We start from the raw sequence: 18,828 nt of genomic DNA, 5'->3' as shown, positions 1-18,828 counted from the left end.
CATCCCCCAATGTGTACGTCGCCCCCACTCCAAAATCGCCAAACTCCCTCTCCCCCTCTCTTACCGGGGTCCCGGCGGCAGCATTGAAGAGTGAGCAGGCTCAGCGAGTCTGCTGCCTTCCGTTCTCTTCGCTCTGACTCTGGTCCCGCCCTAATTTCCTGTTTCCGCAAGGGCGGGACCAGAGTCAGAGCTCAGAGCGAAGAGAAGGGAAGGCAGCAGACTCGCTGAGCCTGCTCGCTCTTCAATGCTTCCAGGCCAATGACGTTAGTGTTATCTACTGCAGGACGCAGACCACCTCCGGCGGAAGCCACGGTCCCAGGCAGCTTCAGAATGTTGGAGGTGAGAATTATTATATAGGACATGCAAGTCTAGAAAGGCATTTTTCATAATATAAAATAAAAATATATAATTGAATATATAAAGCTATGCATATTTATTTGTGTGCCTCAGAACTACTCAGGAATTTCAGAGGCTTTACTGTAACATATTCTAATTCTTGCTGCAGAATTTACCCTAAGCTACTGCAGGAGCCTGGGGAGCTCTGGTAATAGTGTTTGTTCCATCACTTTACATTTTCAACCATCAGTTGCCACTATCTTGAACTCTTTACATTCTCGTACAGCTGCCAGATGACTCCAGCTCATCAGGTCAGGTTGAGTCAGCCCTGGTTTACTCCATAGCAGTGTGAACATGTAGATTTATAAAAAGCATAACGACGGGGGCGTGTCAAGATGGCGCCGTGAGCGGAGGTGTTGGAAGCGAGCTTCTGCCTACTACTTGCTGAATCTTGAATTATTTACCTGTTTTTCTAAATGCCGCATACCAAGCGTAAGGGGACGACTCGGGGGACTCCCCTTCATCCCACGACGTCCACACCGGCAAGCGGAGGTTTGGAACGCTTCTTCCCCGCATTGTCCCGAAGAAGCGGAGCGGAGTCCTTAGCAGGAGGGACCGGTGAAGCGAGCCCCCCGCAGGAAATAGAAGTCTCTCTCTCCCCGCCTTTCTCTACGACGCCTCCTTGCCCTGCAACTGCCTTGAGCGGGACGGGGTTTCTCTTGGAACCCGGAAAGGATTATTCCGAGGAGCTCAGAGGGGAGTCCAACTCTGTAAGGATATATGCAGCTGCAGGAGAGACGGAGGTGAGCCTGGGTAAGAATGGCTGAAGTTATTGGAAATAGAAAAAACCCTGAGACAATCTTCGGAGGAGGTAAAGACTTTGAATTTGAATGTACAGGAAGTGAAAAACTCCCTAGATATGGCAAACAAGATTTTTCTTCCAAGATTGAGGCCTTAGAGAGAGAGACAAAGCAAACTGAGGATTTTAAAATGGCTGTGGTAAAAGATAATATGGAAATCAGAAGAAAACTGGAACAAGTAGAGAATTTTAATAGGAGATTAAATCTCCGAATATTGAATTTTCCTAGAATATTGGGAGAATCTCCAAAAGATATGTTCCAGAGATATCTAAAAGAAAACTTAAATTTTCCCCAAGAAGTTTTTCCCCCTTTGAATAAGATCTATTACATACCAAGTACGATGAAAAAAGTTGGAACAGAGAACTCTATAGACTTACAAAATGTCACAGCCATTTTGGAGCAAACAATTGAAGAATCACCTGAAAGGGGGACGTTGATAATTTCCTTTGTATTCCAACAGGATTTAAATGCAGTAATGCGTCTTTACTTTAAATCAACTAACCGTGTTTTTGCTGGCCAAAAGATTTGGCTTTATCCGGATGTGACTAAATCTACACAAGAAAAACGAAAAAAGTTTCTCTCTATGAGGTCAAAAGTATTGGAATTGGGAGGTTCTTTCCTCCTGGCTTATCCCTCTAAATGTGTCATCAGGTTAAATCAAGTTAAATACATATATTATATGCCTGATCAGCTTCAGACTTTCCTAGACAATAAACAACGATAGAGTTGAGATATATATGGGACTAACGGAACCAAATTTTTCATTTATATGTTATGATTGTGTTATCTTCACTAATTCCTACCCCCCCATTATTGGGGTCTAAGGAAGCCAATATTTTGTCTTTGTTTAGGACAATTTGCTTAATTATTATTTCCTCTGTACTAATTACTTAAAGGCTGTATTACACTTTTGCAGTATGATAATTTCTGTAATAAGTATATAAAAATTAATAAAAATTATGAAACATAAAAAGCATAACGACAATTCCATGTTGTAGTGCAGCAAAACCAGACCTGGCTCATCCTGCCCCTGATGACTTGGACTTATTTGCTATCATAATGATCCATTTGCCAGGCTGAACTTTCAATCAGTTTAACTTGTCTCAGATGTACTTTACTCAGAATAACAATATTTTAATCTTTCTTAGCATTAATCTGTGAAAACAATTCCTTGAAATCTGTGACCCCCATCAATACAACAGAGGTAAAAATAATTTTGTCTTTTCAGCGGTCACGTTAATAGCAATTGTACCTATATGCATAGGAGCCAGCTCTGTGGATGCTGAGCACCCCAATATTAAGCAAGTTCCTTCACTGTGTCCAGGGAGGAGTAGTTTAAATTGTGTTTGGCACCCCCAATTGTTTTGAAATGTTGATGCCAATGTCCATATGATTATTACAACTGTTATATTACTTTAGCTGTGATAATGCTAGGAAATGTCTGCTTTGAACACGGTTTAGCTAGGCAATGACCACGCTGTTCCTCCAGAGCCCACACTACATCAAAGACCCAATGTATGCTAGGGTCAATCTTCTCTATGTTCAGTACTAAGCTGAAAAGAGATGGCTAATCTCAACCACCCATATTCCAGTTATCAAATGACCTGTTTTTCTCAGTCATAGAATTGCATTGCATCTAAAAAGGATTCACAATGCCATCGCTGCAGAGAATGACTTAGTCAAGATATGAATCTTCTACTCATCATAGAGGCAGCCCTGAAAATTAATCAGCTTTTACCACAGATTGCAGGTAGATGGACAATTGTTGCCAAAGCTAACAAAAAACAAGAGGGTTATGACCCAACTAAGGTGAACATTACTGGCTGGATTGAATTCTCAGTGAATGGGGATCAAGTCACCTACCGGGACAGCCGAAGGATGTAAGTCACATTCTGAAAATAAATTCTTTGTTATTTTCTCCACCATTGCTTTCCTGATCATGAAAGTAAATAGGCTAGATACTGTGGAGATAACAATTATTTTGACTGTTCTTGCTAAGGTTGCCAGCTTGATCCAGATTCACCCAACAGGGTTGATCCAGTCCTGGGTTTCCCCATTGCAGGCAGGGACTTGTAGTCTTAGGGAATGCAATGGGGAAATCAGAACTACAAATCCCCCACCCCCAAAAAAAACCCACTACCCACACCTGTACACCACTACCATAGCCCTACGGGTGAAGGGGGCACCTAGATGTGGGTACAGTGGGTTTGTGGTGGGTTTTGGAGGGCTCACATTTACCACCACAAGTGTAACAGGTAGGGGGGTATGGGTCTGGGTCCGCCTGCCTCAAGTGCACTGCACCCACTAAAACTGCTCCAGGGACCTGCATACTGCTGTGATGGACCTGAGTAAGACATTTGAGGATGGCACAAAATAATTTTAAAGATATTTTTTGAGGGTAGGAGGGGGTTAGTGACCACTGGGGGAGTAAGGGGACGTCATCCTTGATTCTCTTCAGTGGTCGTCAGGCCAGGTCGGGCACCTTTTTGTGCCTTGGACGTAAGAAAAACAGGACCAGGTAAAGTCATCCAAGTGCTCGTCAGGGACGCCCTTTTTTTTCCATTATGTGTCAAGGACGTCCATGTGTTAGGCACACCCAAGTCCCGCCTTCGCTACGCCCTGTGAACTTTGGTCATCCCTGCAACATAAAAGCAGTTGGGGATGCCCAAAATCGGCTTTTGATTATACCGATTTGGGCGACCCTGTGAGAAGGACGCCCATCTTCCTATTTGTGTCGAAAAATGGGCGTCCTTCTCTTTCAAAAATGAGCCTGCATGTGTCCTTAATTCTGCCACCATCAAATGGTTCTCCATCCTCAGAATCCAGTTACTTAATCCCTCTTCAAATACAAAACCTACTAATTACTTTTTTTGATGAACAAAGTCCAGGATCTAATCCTACCGACAGCTAGGGATCCTCAGAAAAAATAAGCAGCACACTCCACAGAATCACCAGGAAAGAAGAACAAAGTGGAGAAGGCCAAAGAGACTCAAAGACTCATTTTCAAAGCACATGGAATGGTAAATGTCTCAAAATGGCAAAAAAGGTCTATCTGCCAAATACATTCAAATTGTGATTTTGGAATGGCAGAATTTTGACATCCTATACTGCAGGTGATCCAAATAGCAAGGAGGTGTGTGTTGAGGGACATGTTTGGGCGGAACTAGTGGGGGTCCAAAATTAGGACATCCAACGATGATAATCAAATGGGAAGAAATGTCTGAGCCTCTTTCCTGCAGTAGGACTGGAAGAAGATTGCTGCTGGGGCTTTCAGATCTCTGCTGTGGGAAAGTGTACAGGGGCTGTGGAAGATGAGGCCTAGATGGCTCACGGAGTCCTTCAAAGTCCTCTGCTAGGACTGCTTGGAGAAACACGCAGATGAGCCTTCCCGCTTCCTTGAGATTTTTTTTTTTAAATGTTACATTTGTATTCCACATTTTCCCACCTATTTGGAGGCTCAATGTGGCTTTCATAGAGCTGGAGATGCGATTGCAGTCTCCGGTGTAAACCAATACAGAGTGATGTAGAGATAAAGTTCATGTGGTATTGCCACATGAGATAAGGTAAAGTTCAGGTGATATAGCTACATTGGGGCGTCATCGTACACAGAAGAATTGTGTTGTGTCCATACCGTATTTTGGTTTTGTTGTGTTGCAGTGGTCAGGCATTTATGTTGGGTTGGTAGGGTATGCCTTTTTAAACAAATATGTTGTTAATGTTCTCCGGAAGTGTAGGTGGTATCCAAGCAATACAAGGTTTATCTTGTACATCTCAAGACAATTTCTTATCCAAGTTAGATGTCAGGTCCCAGAGTGACTCCATTGTCACTACGGCTGATTTTGCCAAAAGCCCCAAAAAAGAACCAGGAAGGGGAGCCTTTAAAGGTTGGTTTACAGTAACTCACTATCTGTGATGGCAATGTCTGTGCTGCAATTTGTTTATCCAGTTGGCTGCTCCTAATCGATTCTCCCCGCGTGGGCAAGTTCCCTCCCTGCGCGTTTATCTTCTCTACATTGGGAGATTGAGCTACAGGACTTTATGCTATTCCTTCCTGATAGTGGGGGAGCTGCACGTAAGACGGGGCTCAAAGAGTCCCCATCGACACTGCTGGTCAGCGCTGACATGCTGGCTCCGATTGCAGGAGAAGAGGCTTGCCTTGGACTGGATGTTAGCCCGAACTGCTCCAAAGTTGCCTGTTGATGAAGGTGGGTCCCGGTGGGGGTCGAGGGGTTCTTCCGCACCTTCCCTCTCCTTTTCCCCATTATTCACGGAGGTCCGGAGCCATTCACAGCAGTGCTTGAGGAGAGAGTCTGAGCGCATCTGATGCATTAAAACACTACGACGCCATCTTGGATCTACCTTCAAGGAATATCTTGTTGAAAATGTAAAATATTCCTGAGCTTATTCCTCTAGTTAATAAGATATATTATCTAACTACAAAAAGGTTATTGGGGGGGAGGGAGCTCTGAAAAAGGTGAACAAGGCAATGGACAAGAACATAAGGATTTAGAATATCTTTCCTCGATATTGGAGGATTCATTGTCTGAAGTTACTAACAGAGCTACACTATTGGTTTCCTTTGTATTCGAGCAAATCTCAATACGATCATGAGAATATATTTTTAAAATGCAAAGCAAAAATTTTAGGGTCAAAAACTTTGTTCCCAGCTGTTACAAAAACTACCCAAGATAACTGAAAGCTTTTCTTAGATATGCGAGAATAAGTTAAGAAGATTTGGGCAACATTTTTGCTCGCTTAGAGGCATATTTTCAAAGCACTTTGGGAGGCTAAGTGCTTTGAAAATAAGCCTCTTAGCCTTGTAAACACACTATAGTTTATATATATATATATATATATATATATATATATATATATATATATATATATATATATATATATATAATCCAATAATAGGCTTGTTCTCTTCAATTAGTTGTAATTAGCTCATAGGCACTTTCTTAAACAACCGTATCATGTAATTATAGTTCTTCATTCAAATACCATATCCAACAAATCACAATGTTGTCCACCACATGTCCAAAAAAACCACACAAACCAACACTCCTCCACACCCACCACACTCCCACTCAAACACCCCACACATACCCACCTACTCATCCCTCCCCAAAACCGATACAAAACATCTAATATCATTGACAAAAATAACTCAAGGCAATACAATCCACGATCGCCATCACAAGGAGCAACGTTCACACCTCTCTCTCTCCCCATGTTCTGTCTTTCCCCATACACTCTTCCTATAGCTCATCTTTCCTGACTCACGCTGTCTCTCTCTTCCCTGATTTTTTTCCTCACACACTTCTTTCCTTAGTACACATTCTCTTCCACAGAGATACTCGCTGTATGAGAGTTCCTATGTCCAGCTTACATTTATTTTAAACATTTTTATAGGATCAAAAAGATTACATTTTAATCCTACTTTTTATACAAAGTAAACTAAGCCCAGCTTCTATTTTTACTTTAATAAAACTCTGACAAGAGAGGCACTTCTTATTCTTTTTTTTTTTTCCAGGGATGATCAGAAGGATGGGGTTTCGATTTCAGTCACAAAAGACAGTCTGGTAAAAGGTGAGCTGGCTTTAGCTGAAATGTTCAATGCCTGAATCAGGAATACCAAGATACAACAAAAAGCACCTAGAGCCTTCAGAAAGGGGACACAGTTCCTTTTATTATAAAAATCGACTTTCCAATGTGGACCAAACATGGGCCGTGTTTCAGCACACAGTGCCTGTGTTAGGGGTCCACCCTCTTTATAAAGTGGTTGCTTGACGCGTTGAGGACAAAAAAGTCCCTTCGTTCTTTAGTAAAGGAACAAACAGAGGGGCCATTGTGTTGTTCAGTTTAAATCTACTCACTAAAACGCGTCACGCAACCACTTTATAAAGTGGATGGACCCCTGACGCAGGCACTGTGCGCCAAAACATGGCCCCTGTCAGGGTGACGCAGGCACTGTGTGCCAAAACATGGCCTGTGTCGGGTCCACATTGGAAAGTCGATTTTTATAATAAAAGGAACTGTGTCTCATTTCTGAAGGCTCTTGGTGCTTTTTGTTGTATCTTAGACTTTGTTCTGTACTTTGGACCATCTCTGTGTTGTTGAATCAGGAATACTACATCATCATATAAAATTAGGATTTTCAATCCGGGTCTATACTCGAGATTAGAAAGCTTTCCAGAGCACTATTTTATTCAGACCTAAGAGACATTGCAGCTCCACAACAAGATCCACAACTGTATGATGAATACAAGAATTGATTTCTCTGATCGCAAAAGGTTGTTTTGAAAATAGACTCCTAATGCAGGCTCTGTAGGGTGAAACACAGCTGTGTCAAGTCTTGCTCACCGATCAATAAATCTTGGATTTTTATCTGAAGCGTCTTCTGTTTACTTTTAGTCATCTTCGCTGTTTTGTTTTTTATTTGTATTTCTGTGAAGACTTGTTTCTTCTGTTTTTACATCGTTGAATCAGGAATACCACATCATCATATAAAATTAGGGCTTCTGATTTTAGGTTTTAAAATTGGCACAAGGATTTTGAAAATGAAGTCCAAGAGGGCTGGGACCACCATCTCATGGGCTTTCCATTATAATGTCAGAGGAAGAGACCAGCGATATTCATTGCTATTTAACCGATCACAAACTACTCCTGGCCAGTTGAATAGCACTTAACCAGCTAAGTTCTAATATTCAGAGCGAGATAGGAAGTTATCTCCACTGAGTATTAGTATTTAGTGCATGGGACTAGATTCTATATATGGTGCCGAAAATATTTCCGCCTAGATGCGTTTTATAGAATATGCCTAGCGGCCACGTCTGAGCCTAACTCTAGGCATGTCCATTTATGTGTAAATACTGGCGCCTAAGTTAGGCACAGAGTAGGTGTATTCTATAACCGTACGTGTAAATTTTCAGTGCCCTTCGCCCGCCCTTTCCATGTCCAAGGTCACACCTCCTTTTTGGCAGCACACATTAGAATTTACATGCACCACTTTACAGAATATACCTAGCAAGTTGTGCATGTAAATTCTAATTAATGCCAATTAGTGTCAATAATTGCTTGTTAAGTGGCAATTATCGGCACTGATTGGCTTGTTAAGTAATGCATGCAAATCCAGAATATAACTGTATTTGCATGCAATTTTGGTTGCACTATATAGAATCCAGGGGATAATGGCTAACCAGCTGCCTGCGAATATTCAGCACATTGCTGGCTAAATTTGGTGGTCAAATCGGGCTGCCCAAATTGCAGGCCTATCTTTGGCCATTAGAAACTTAACTGGCCAGTGTTGAATATTAACTTGGATGGCTAAATTTAAACCAGCCAAAAAAAGATGGATATTGAGTACCGGTCACTGGAAACGGCCCAGCATTGAATATCCAAGCTCAGCCTCAATCACAGGACTTATCTGGCCTGCCTCCCATGGGCTGAATATTAGCTAGAGAGACCTTTACATTAGGCAAGATTTCACAGGACTTCATAGCATGTATTATTTGAGTGTTAAGGACTGCTGAATATCACACTTAACTGACTGCGTGTTAGCTGGTTCCAGAAACCTGGAAATTTAATGCTGGTACCCAGACATGGTCCAGGATTGAATTCCCGGGTTTAACACTGGTGGCGGTCAGCAAAACGCTGATCGTCACCAGCTGAATCTCGTGTCCTGCAAGTGCAATTTTATAACAAGCTGCCAAGTTGGCATCTGTTTTGAGGCTATCTTATAAAACCACATAGGCACCTCTGTATTTTTTTTATAAAATAGCATCACGAAAGCAGCTGACACCATGCACATTTATGCCAGCTTGGGTGCTGGTGTAAACAGATACAGCAAAGTGTTTTATACTTTGTGACTCTGCCCAAACTCCTCTCTCAAACACATCTATGTTCAGGTCAAAGAAAACGATGCACCTTCTACTTTTACAATGGGTCAATTTTAAGCGAGGCCTCTTAAATGAATACGACAGAGTTTACACAGAAATCCTTTACAAAATTACCCCTCTGTAACCGTGATTTCCAGTCCTTAACACTCAAATAATTAGAACATGAATATGAAGTCCCGTGGCAGTATAATCAGGGGTTGATCCTCCTCAAAGTGATTTAACTGGCCAAAATGGTTCCTGGCCAGTTTAAATCGCCTGTTTGGCCAATTATGTTGCCAGTCTTCAGCAGCATTTAACCAAATACCACTGCTGAAAATAACCAGTTAGCACTGAACTGAAAACCAGCTATTAGGGGGGTGTTCTGGGGGCAGAGTCGGCACTTGGCCGATAACCGGCCAGGCTAACCACATAAGTAGGACCACATAAAAGTCAGTCCTGTCACAGCCTCACATTAGCTCAGTAGCAGTTGCTTATGGGCTGTGGGGGAACAAGTCCCAGTCATTAAAAAATAGTGATTCCTACAGATAGAATTAAGTTTGAAACTGAAATGTTAGTTGCCCATAGGCATGAGCCCTGCCACAGCAGCAGTAGGTTGGAAGAGAATTCAGCACGGGGCCTGCCATCCCTCAAGCTTTGACAGGCCCTGCATTGCTCTAGTCCACAGGTAGGCAACATTAAATTTTATGCAGCTGGCAAAACCACACAGAAAACAACATTAGTCAGAGTTTGGGCAATTTTAAATACTATATGTAAGGTTGCAGCCATAGGAGCCAACTTTTCAGAATTATTGGGGGTGCTAAGCCTAATGGAAACAATCCTTCCCTGGACACATTCAAGCAATTTTCTCAATATTGGGGGTGCTCAAGCACCCACAGAGTCAGCTCCTATGGTTGCAGCCCACTAGGGATAGTATTGACATTGATGCGGCCCCTTTATACAAAGGTTGCTCATCACTGTTTTAGTCTTTCCTCCTGTATGGATTTTCCAGTACCCATGGAAGCCAGTGCAAGCAGCAGGACATCACAGGGATTGTCGGAGAGTGATGGCTGGCAAGCCCCATGCTAAATTTTCTTTTTTTCAGCTTGTTGATGCTGCTGCAGGGCCAGCACAGAAAACCGAGCCTGAATGGAGACATAGCTAAACATTTCAGGCCTATAAAAATTTGGTGCCAGCAGCAGATGCTCATATTGCTTATTCCTAAATTCAGGCCTGTTGGGTGTGTGCACATACTAGGATCCAGAGGGCTTTGTGGCCTGTGGCCCCCTAACAAGGCTGTTGCTGTGATGGCTACTTTATAAAGGGAAACAGAAAAATAATCTAAGCAGTTGTGAAGAAAGGATTAGGTATTATACTCCCTACCTAGGTTTCAACTGAATTGGAAGCTTATGCCTAAAAAAGCAATGGCTGGGAAAACTTATCTACAGTTGTCTTTCCAACATGGTAATGATGTTTTCTGGCATTATGTGCAATCTATCCTACAAATATGAAGAGCTCCATCATTTTCAGCCTGACTTCCTTACACTCATTTCTTTTTAACATTGCAGATGATGATGATACAACTGAAATCAATCTCTATCGGACATGCAAGGATTGCCTGCTGCTGAACACCCAATCGTTTTCTGATGATATAAATAACATACCGCTTTACTTTCACAGTATGTCCTTTATGATGTAGACTTGAGCAATGGCATAGCCAGACAGCCATTTCCGGGTGGGCCTTAGCCCAAGGTGGGTGGGCATGCAGTTCTGCCTCCCCCTACCCCCACAATCCCGGTCTCTGCTCTTTCCTCAAAATATAAATAACTTATAATAGGGGAATTCTGAACCAAAAAAAATTAGAAACAGAGAGGCCCTTTTACAGAATGGCGGTAGTTCGCTTATCTCATGGCCATGTGTGTCTGGGGTCTTTTTACTCACTGCAGTAAAACAGCCATGGTACATGTGAAAAACGACACCTGCCGCTAGCACAGGACCCTTTTTCCCGTAGCTTGGTGAAAGGACCCCAAAGTGTGCAGAATATTCTATTTTTGTGCAGAATTCCACCTGACGTAACTGGTAGTCTGTTTCTCAGAAATACACTGTTTTTGAATCCTACCATTGTTGTTTCTTTGTATTTAATTTTAGCTCGATCAGGTAAAGTCAATGAATCTGACTTTGAGAAGTTTAAGTTCCAAGCCATCTGTGAAAGCCTGACAGAAATATCTGTGATTCCAGAGGCTCTAGAACAAGGTAAGGAAAGCAATCGTCTACTTTTTCTCATGCAAAAAGTCTGTGGGATGTAAAGTAATTCCTCCTGGATCCCAGGAGTTCCCCTGTTCTAACTAGGCCAGCATACCTCTCCCATTCAGCAGGGTGTGTATTTAACCCTATCTTAGAGAGCTTATAATGCAGTGTCCAAGTAGCACAGTATTGGAAAAAGCAGAAAAGAGGTAACGCATTAACCCCTGGATTCTATACAGTGTGGGTTGATTTAGGCGGTGAAATTGGAGCAGATTCTATAACACCACATATAACTTAATTGGCTTAACAAGCTAATGAGCGTTAATAACAGCACTTAATAAGCACTAATTGGCACTGATTAGAATTTAGGCGCACAATTCGCTAAGCTTATTCTGTAACAATGTGCGCAGAACTTTAACTTGCGCAGGCAAAAAGGGGCGTGGTTATGGGCAGGGAAATAGGCATTTCATGGGCGTTCCAAAATTTAGGCATCTAATTATAGAATATGGCCCAGTAGTATGCCTAAATCTACGTGCTGAGATTTACACCAAGCTTTCATTGGCGTAAATGGATGCATGCAGATATCGGCGCTGAAATATCAACTCAGCATATTCTATAATCGGCGCCTAAATCTAGGTGAAAATTATAGAATACGCTTAGTCAGCACTGATTTCAGCGCTGCTTTTTAGGCGCCATATATAGAATCTTCTCCTAAGGAGGGAAATTATCAATGTGCGTTACCATTAAGATGTGCTATTTTATTGTTAACTAGTAAAAAAGGTCCATTTCTGACACAAATGAAACGAGCGCTAGCAAGGTTTTCCTCGGAGTGTGTATGTTTGAGAGAGTGTGTGGGAGAGTGACTCAGAGAGAGTGAATGTGCAAGTATGTGTGTGTGACAGAGAGTGAGACTGGGTGCGAGTGTGTCTGTGAGAGAGAGAGTGTGTGTGAGAATGAGTGTGTGCCAGGGCCCCCCTCCCTCCCTCCAAGTTCCAGGGTCGTCCCCTCCCTCCCTCTGAGTTCCAGGGTCATCCCCTCCCTTTGAGTTTCAGGGTCGTCCCCTCTCTCCCTCCAAGTTTCAGGGTGCCCCCTCCCTTCCTCCCTCCCTCCGAGTTTCAGGGTCTCCCTCCTTCCCTCTGAATTTCAGGGTCCCCCCTCCCTCCCTCTGAGTGTTCTTCCCGCTGCACTATGGGCGCCTGATGAGCCGGCGGCGGGTGCGGCTCCTGATCGCTATGACCCGGCGGCGCCGTGATCCGCGTCTACTTCTCACGGGCCTCGCTGCTCTGTAACCCGGACTACGCCAGCAACGTGCCCTACTTGCTGCTGCTGACGGCGCTTATCTTCTTCCCCTGCTCGGCCATCGTCACCATGACCAATGGGCGCCTTTTTTGCGGGTTCTGATGATGATGACAGCCTGTGCTATGGAGCCTAGCAGACCAACTCCGATGAAGTCACGAACACAGGCAGCAAGACCAATAGAACGTTGGAGGTGAGATTATATAGGATACCAGTTATTAGTAGCTAAGTTGTGCTAAAAATAGCATGAGTTAGTGGTAACATAACACGTCTTAATGGTAGCCCATGATAATAACTACACCCTTCATTTGATTAATAGATAGGTGACTCTTTAATATTTTTTGGGCCAGGAAGAGGGAAGTATGTGAGAGTGTGAATATGAACGCACATGTCAATAAATGGGTAAAAAGCTCATCTAATGTAGGCTGTACATTAAAGGATGGAGTCTTCAAATGCTTTTCCTTAGCACATACAGGAGTGAGTCTTGGTCTTAAGCCAGAATGTGTTCATTCAGGTATCCTTTTACAAAGCGGCGGTAAGCCCAACACGGGATTACTGCATGCTAATCTGGAGCTACCACCATCCTCATGGGCGCTACCTGGTTACTGCTGGGTTAACACGAGAGCCCTTACCGCAGCTTAGTGAAAGGACCCCTCAGTGTTGTGTGCACAAGGCCAGCCTTAGCAGTTGCAGGGCCCTGTGTGGATCAGTGTGGTTCCCCCCACCAGGTATGAGGAAGTGAAGCCAAAAGGGCAATAAAATTACTACTACTACTACTATTTAGCATTTCTATAGCGCTACAAGGCATACGCAGCGCTGCACAAACATGGTGCTATCCCTCTGAGAAGCACAAAACTAAAGGGGAGTGAGAGGGGCCAGTGGTGAGGTGAGAGGAGTATAGAGCATCAGTACTGAGGAGCACGATTACCGAGAGGGAGGGAGAGAGGGAAAGAAAGAAGACACTTAAACTTTTGCTCAACCAACAGCTGCAAATCTGACTCAGTTAAGTGCAGGGTCCTCTGCAGCTGCCCCAGTTGCCCCTGCTTAAGGCCAACCCATGTGGGGGGGAGGGGCACTGTTTCACTATAACATTTTCAATAGTGAGGGACAGGCAAGCTCTGCAAGACGCCAGGGAACTTGCCTGTCCCTAGCGATTGAAAACACAATATTGAAGCACCACTTCCCACTGGCAGCACTGCAACTGGAGAACCCCTGCTCACCTTAGAGTGAACAGTGCCCCAGTCAATTACTTCCCCCCCCCCCCCCCTTGAAAAATCTGTCACTCAACCCATAGGCACCCAGGACCCTACCTCTCCAAATATTGTTGGTCTAGGAAGTATAGGGCAGGAGCAGTCCTTATTGGCTCCTAACCCTTGTATTTCTAGGTTCAAAATGGGGTCTCTTGACTATAGTAGTTGTCTCCAAAAGATGACATTTTGAACCTGGAGCCACATGAGGTAGGAGCGACTGGGGATTGCTCCTGCTCTGTACCACCTAGAGCATGAGAGATTGGAGGTATAGGCTCAGGAGGGTGGGGTCATTGACTGGGGGTTTGGAGGGGGCTGGAGTTTATAAAAGTACCTTCGGGGGGTGAAGGTTTGTTTTGTCAATATTTTATTACTGTACATCACTCAGAAGGATTTCCATAGATGCTATATTAAATACTTATTAAACTTGAAAGGGTCTATGCTGAATGTTAATAATGCTCCATCCAATTTAAGATGGTGTCCAGGAGCATAGGGCCAAAAAAAGTAGTGCCAACTCAAAGCTGATTATTTTTCCCACAAATAATTAAGCTTGTGGTGATCAATGCAAGCTGTGTTATTTGATTTGTGCAATACCTGTTGCTTGTGCTCTACACTAGCACCCTCCTTCCACTGACTGGGTCACAACTGCCTCTGGGCGAGTCTCCCACTCTCAAATTATCCCCAGTGATTTCTAGGTTACTAAAGGCCACACTCCCAGTGGTTCCACAGTTCCCAGAAAGCACTCACAGACCCAACACACAAACCACCAGGATTCTTTTATCAGTCCAGACAACAGAGTCAACAAACTAAACAGGTTTATTGTCACAACTTGAACAGTGAACAGAAAATGTGCAATCAGCAACAATAACAAGTAACTGAAATATGGAACAATTATAAAACTATATAAACATTTGTTTACTTTCTAAAAAGTACCTAGGGAGATATATGCTGCTCACAGATTATCAAATATAACTGATCACAGGGTCTCGGCAAAGAGATCTGTCTCTCTCTTCTCCCTGGTAAGACTGGGGCAAAAGCCAGTACACTCCAAATGAAATTGAGCTCCTGGGCCAATCAGAGCCCAGACCAACAAGTTTGAAAGTATACTGCAGACTGCCTTGCAAAAGGCTTAAACAAAGAAAACAGCTTTGGTTCTGCAGCAGCTTCAAAACATAAACATGCACCACCTGCTGGCCAACCTAGAGAAATACACTTCAGGAAATACCCAATACACTTTACAGGCTTAAAACACACTGTTCTGTCACAGAGGTGCTTTCCATCCTTTGCGTCTTACTATAACATAGGCTCCAGTGACCTAAACAAATATGCATTACAGCAAAATAACTCATGATTTTACCATTTAATGCACATTAATAGGCAAATTTTATTCCCTCAATGCTGATTAATAACTACCCCCTGAAGATGTCATAATGAAACAAAAAAAATCCCAGCAAAATTCTTTTTTTTTTCTTTTTTGTTTTCAGTTTTAGTTGGATAATCAAAACAAAATGAGGAAAAAAGCACGAAATTAAATAAAGCCCTCCAAAATGACTAAAATTACTATTCAAACAGGGTTTAAACCCTTCGTATACGCCGATGATGTGTCAATCTTCATCCCCTTCAAAAAAGGCCTATCCTAAATTATGACCAAAATCACAGATGGCATAAATATTATGGAATCCTGGGCATCAGCTTTTAAACTGAATAAGGAGAAAACACACTTCTTGATACTCATATCACCATACAATACTGAACGCCTTACAACCATCAAAGCTATGGGAACAACTCTCCCTAAAGCAGACAACCTGAAGACCTTAGGAATTACCATAGATTGCAAGCTATCCTTTGACAAACAGATAGCAAACACTACAAAGAAAATGTTCCACACAAAATGGAAACTTAAATATATAAAAAAAAACTATATTCCACAGGATGCTTTTCACATTCTCGTCCAAACCAAGTCCTCGCCCATGTAGACTATTGTAATGGAATCTAGGCAGGATGTAAGGAACAAACACTAAAGAAACTACAAACTGCGCAAAACACAGCAGCAAGACTTACATATGGCAAAACCCAATTCAAAAGTGCAAGACCTCTACTCCAAAACCTACACTGACAACCTATCAAATCTCGCATATCCTTCAAGATCTGTATGCTGGTCAACAGAATAATTTTTGGCCTCTCCCTGGCTTACATGACTGACCTAATAATCCTACCACTATGCAACGCAACCAAGAGCGCAAGATCCTACATTACACTCTACTTCCCCAGATGCCAAAGCCTGAAATGCAAAACCACATAGTCAACAAGCTTCACTTACGTCTTGTAACCAGGTACCTCTCTTGTGCAGCCAAGGATAGAACAATCTCCTCCAGCTACAGGCTCCCGGCACAAGGAAGAAATAAATGTCCACCAGTAACTTCAATCTTAAGGACTTTTATTCCATGCAGGTTTCTAGTACACAGTTCCAACAGCAGCATAGCACATACCAGGATTCAATACAGGCTTACAGGCTCCAGTCTGGGCTCTTTATCCAGTGCACAATAAACGGTAATTCAATTCCCAAGACAAACGGTTCTTTCAGTTCATCATCGCAGTTCAGTCACCAAGCAGCATTTTCTACCTTCTATCCTCTTTACCTTCAGGAGAGTTCAATATTTTAGGGACTCCTTCTACCCAAGGGTTTTCTCCTGCATCAGCTTCACAGTGAATTCAATACTTTTGGGACTTCCTCTCACCCAAGGAATCTCAGCCTGCTTCAGTACTTTAGGGACCTCCCTGCCCAAGGGTTTTCAGCCTGCAACTGCTTTTCTCCTTCAGTTCCTCTCTCCTGAACTGAACTAAACTCAACTCCACTGCTGGGACTCCTTCCCACCTGCCTAATCAATCCCTGGCTTCAGCTACCACCACCAATCATTCTCCTTCCATTAGCTTCCTCACACCCAAACCAGCTGAGTTAAGCATTAGACTAATGAGACCAATGATGAGCTCCTGCACACAGGGTTTCCTAACTCTCTTTCCGCCTAGTGGCAGCCACTCTACACAACCTGCCAGCTTACACCCATGTCTTCCCTGATTGCAGCTAGGAGTCCAGTCCGAGTTCTTCATCTCACCCTTGCCTGCAATACCTTCTGGGACTTGTATTTCAGACTGAAACTGCCTTAACCCAACTATCCTGGAGGTGACTTTATCACAGTCTACACAAAAATCTGAAACTCTCTACCGAAAGCCCTAAAATCCATGAACAACTACCTACAGTTCAGAAATGACCTGAAAGCCCACTTCTTCAAAACAATTCTCTCCGACGACCCCACTTAGTCAAACAGATAATCGATCAACACTCCCTAATCATGACCTAGGACTGATCTTAACTTGGCTTCGCCGTTCCACACGGCTCTTTAACATGTAATCTGTTTCCCTTTAAGCTAACTGTAAGCCACATTGAACCTATCACTAGTTGGAAAATGTGGGGTATAAATGCAGTAAAGAAAGAAAGAAAGCATGCACACTACTAGAGATGAGTGTGGTAACCCTCATGGGAGAATACATTTTCTACTTTTTGTTGTTTTTTCTTTTTCAGATGAGGAAGAAATGAAAAGTCACATTTAATATGTAAGACTCAACTAACTTTCTGCCGGAAAAAGTTTCTGAACAGAAGACTGCTTGAATCCATGAAAATGGCACAAGCTTGCTGAATTTCAGTATTGCTAATATTACTAACTGAAGATGAGGTAGAAAAACATTTTAGAACTTTCTGTTTGTAATAAAATTTCAATAAGGCTCTTTATGTTCATAAAGCAGATTTCAAAATAAAAAGAAAAGAGTGCGTAATCTGTTGCACTGCTTGAGGTGAAATGACTGACCAAGCAATCTAATATCTCATGGCAGTGTTATTACCCACTGGCTAAGGGTTTATCATGAGATACAATCTCTGTTTTTTGGAAACAGAAGTGATCTGAGAGGTGTTGTTCTGGGCAGACAGCATCCTTCCTCAGAAAACTGGACATAAAGATGAAGGCGCTACTTACAAACCAGACAATCTGACGCCAAGAGTGGGTAAAATAATGGCATCAGTGCTGAACCTAACGACAGTAGATTATTGGGTATTTGGGTTCAAGGCAGTCTAGTGTTACCAAAAGAAACTCGTACATACAATAACAAATGAATCACTAGGGAACTGATATTCAAAAGATGGAGAGAGGTTGGGTCATCAGCAACATTGTTATGGCATATGGCTAATGCAAAGCAAGAACCAGAAGTCTGTTTTAATATACTTACCCAGTCCTGTGCACTGTCACAGTTGGAATAATTTTTTATGTGATTCTAGTGTGTAAAACAGTGTTTTGCCCAATTGCATATATACAGTGGTGGAAATAAGTATTTGATCCCTTGCTGATTTTGTAAGTTTGCCCACTGACAAAGACATGAGCAGCCCATAATTGAAGGGTAGGTTATTGGTAACAGTGAGAGATAGCACATCACAAATTAAATCCGGAAAATCACATTGTGGAAAGTATATGAATTTATTTGCATTCTGCAGAGGGAAATAAGTATTTAATCCCTCTGGCAAACAAGACCTAATACTTGGTGGCAAAACCCTTGTTGGCAAGCACAGCGGTCAGACGTCTTCTGTAGTTGATGATGAGGTTTGCACACATGTCAGGAGGAATTTTGGTCCACTCCTCTTTGCAGATCATCTCTAAATCATTAAGAGTTCTGGGCTGTCGCTTGGCAACTCGCAGCTTCAGCTCCCTCCATAAGTTTTCAATGGGATTAAGGTCTGGTGACTGGCTAGGCCACTCCATGACCCTAATGTGCTTCTTCCTGAGCCACTCCTTTGTTGCCTTGGCTGTATGTTTTGGGTCATTGTCGTGCTGGAAGACCCAGCCATGACCCATTTTTAAGGCCCTGGCGGAGGGAAGGAGGTTGTCACTCAGAATTGTACGGTACATGGCCCCATCCATTCTCCCA

General features: G+C 42.9%; 1 protein-coding gene across 1 annotated transcript in view; it reads left to right on the top strand.

The window, feature by feature from the left end:
* Positions 1–17,694, top strand: part of LOC115473214 — a 68,144-nt gene extending 50,450 nt beyond the window's left edge. The window contains exons 6-11 of the mRNA XM_030207994.1: positions 2,345–2,400; positions 2,940–3,076; positions 6,730–6,785; positions 10,639–10,749; positions 11,219–11,323; positions 17,438–17,694. Coding sequence (XP_030063854.1) covers positions 2,345–2,400; positions 2,940–3,076; positions 6,730–6,785; positions 10,639–10,749; positions 11,219–11,323; positions 17,438–17,466 — 494 coding nt within the window. The 3' untranslated portion in view covers positions 17,467–17,694. The remainder of the gene's footprint in view (positions 1–2,344; positions 2,401–2,939; positions 3,077–6,729; positions 6,786–10,638; positions 10,750–11,218; positions 11,324–17,437) is intronic.
* The last annotated feature ends 1,134 nt before the right edge of the window (positions 17,695–18,828 follow it).

The sequence above is a fragment of the Microcaecilia unicolor genome, chromosome 6 (genome assembly GCF_901765095.1).
Source record: "Microcaecilia unicolor chromosome 6, aMicUni1.1, whole genome shotgun sequence".
Lineage (NCBI taxonomy): Eukaryota > Metazoa > Chordata > Amphibia > Gymnophiona > Siphonopidae > Microcaecilia > Microcaecilia unicolor.
Note: the sequence above shows the minus strand (reverse complement) of the source record. Positions and strands in the feature narration are given on the sequence as shown.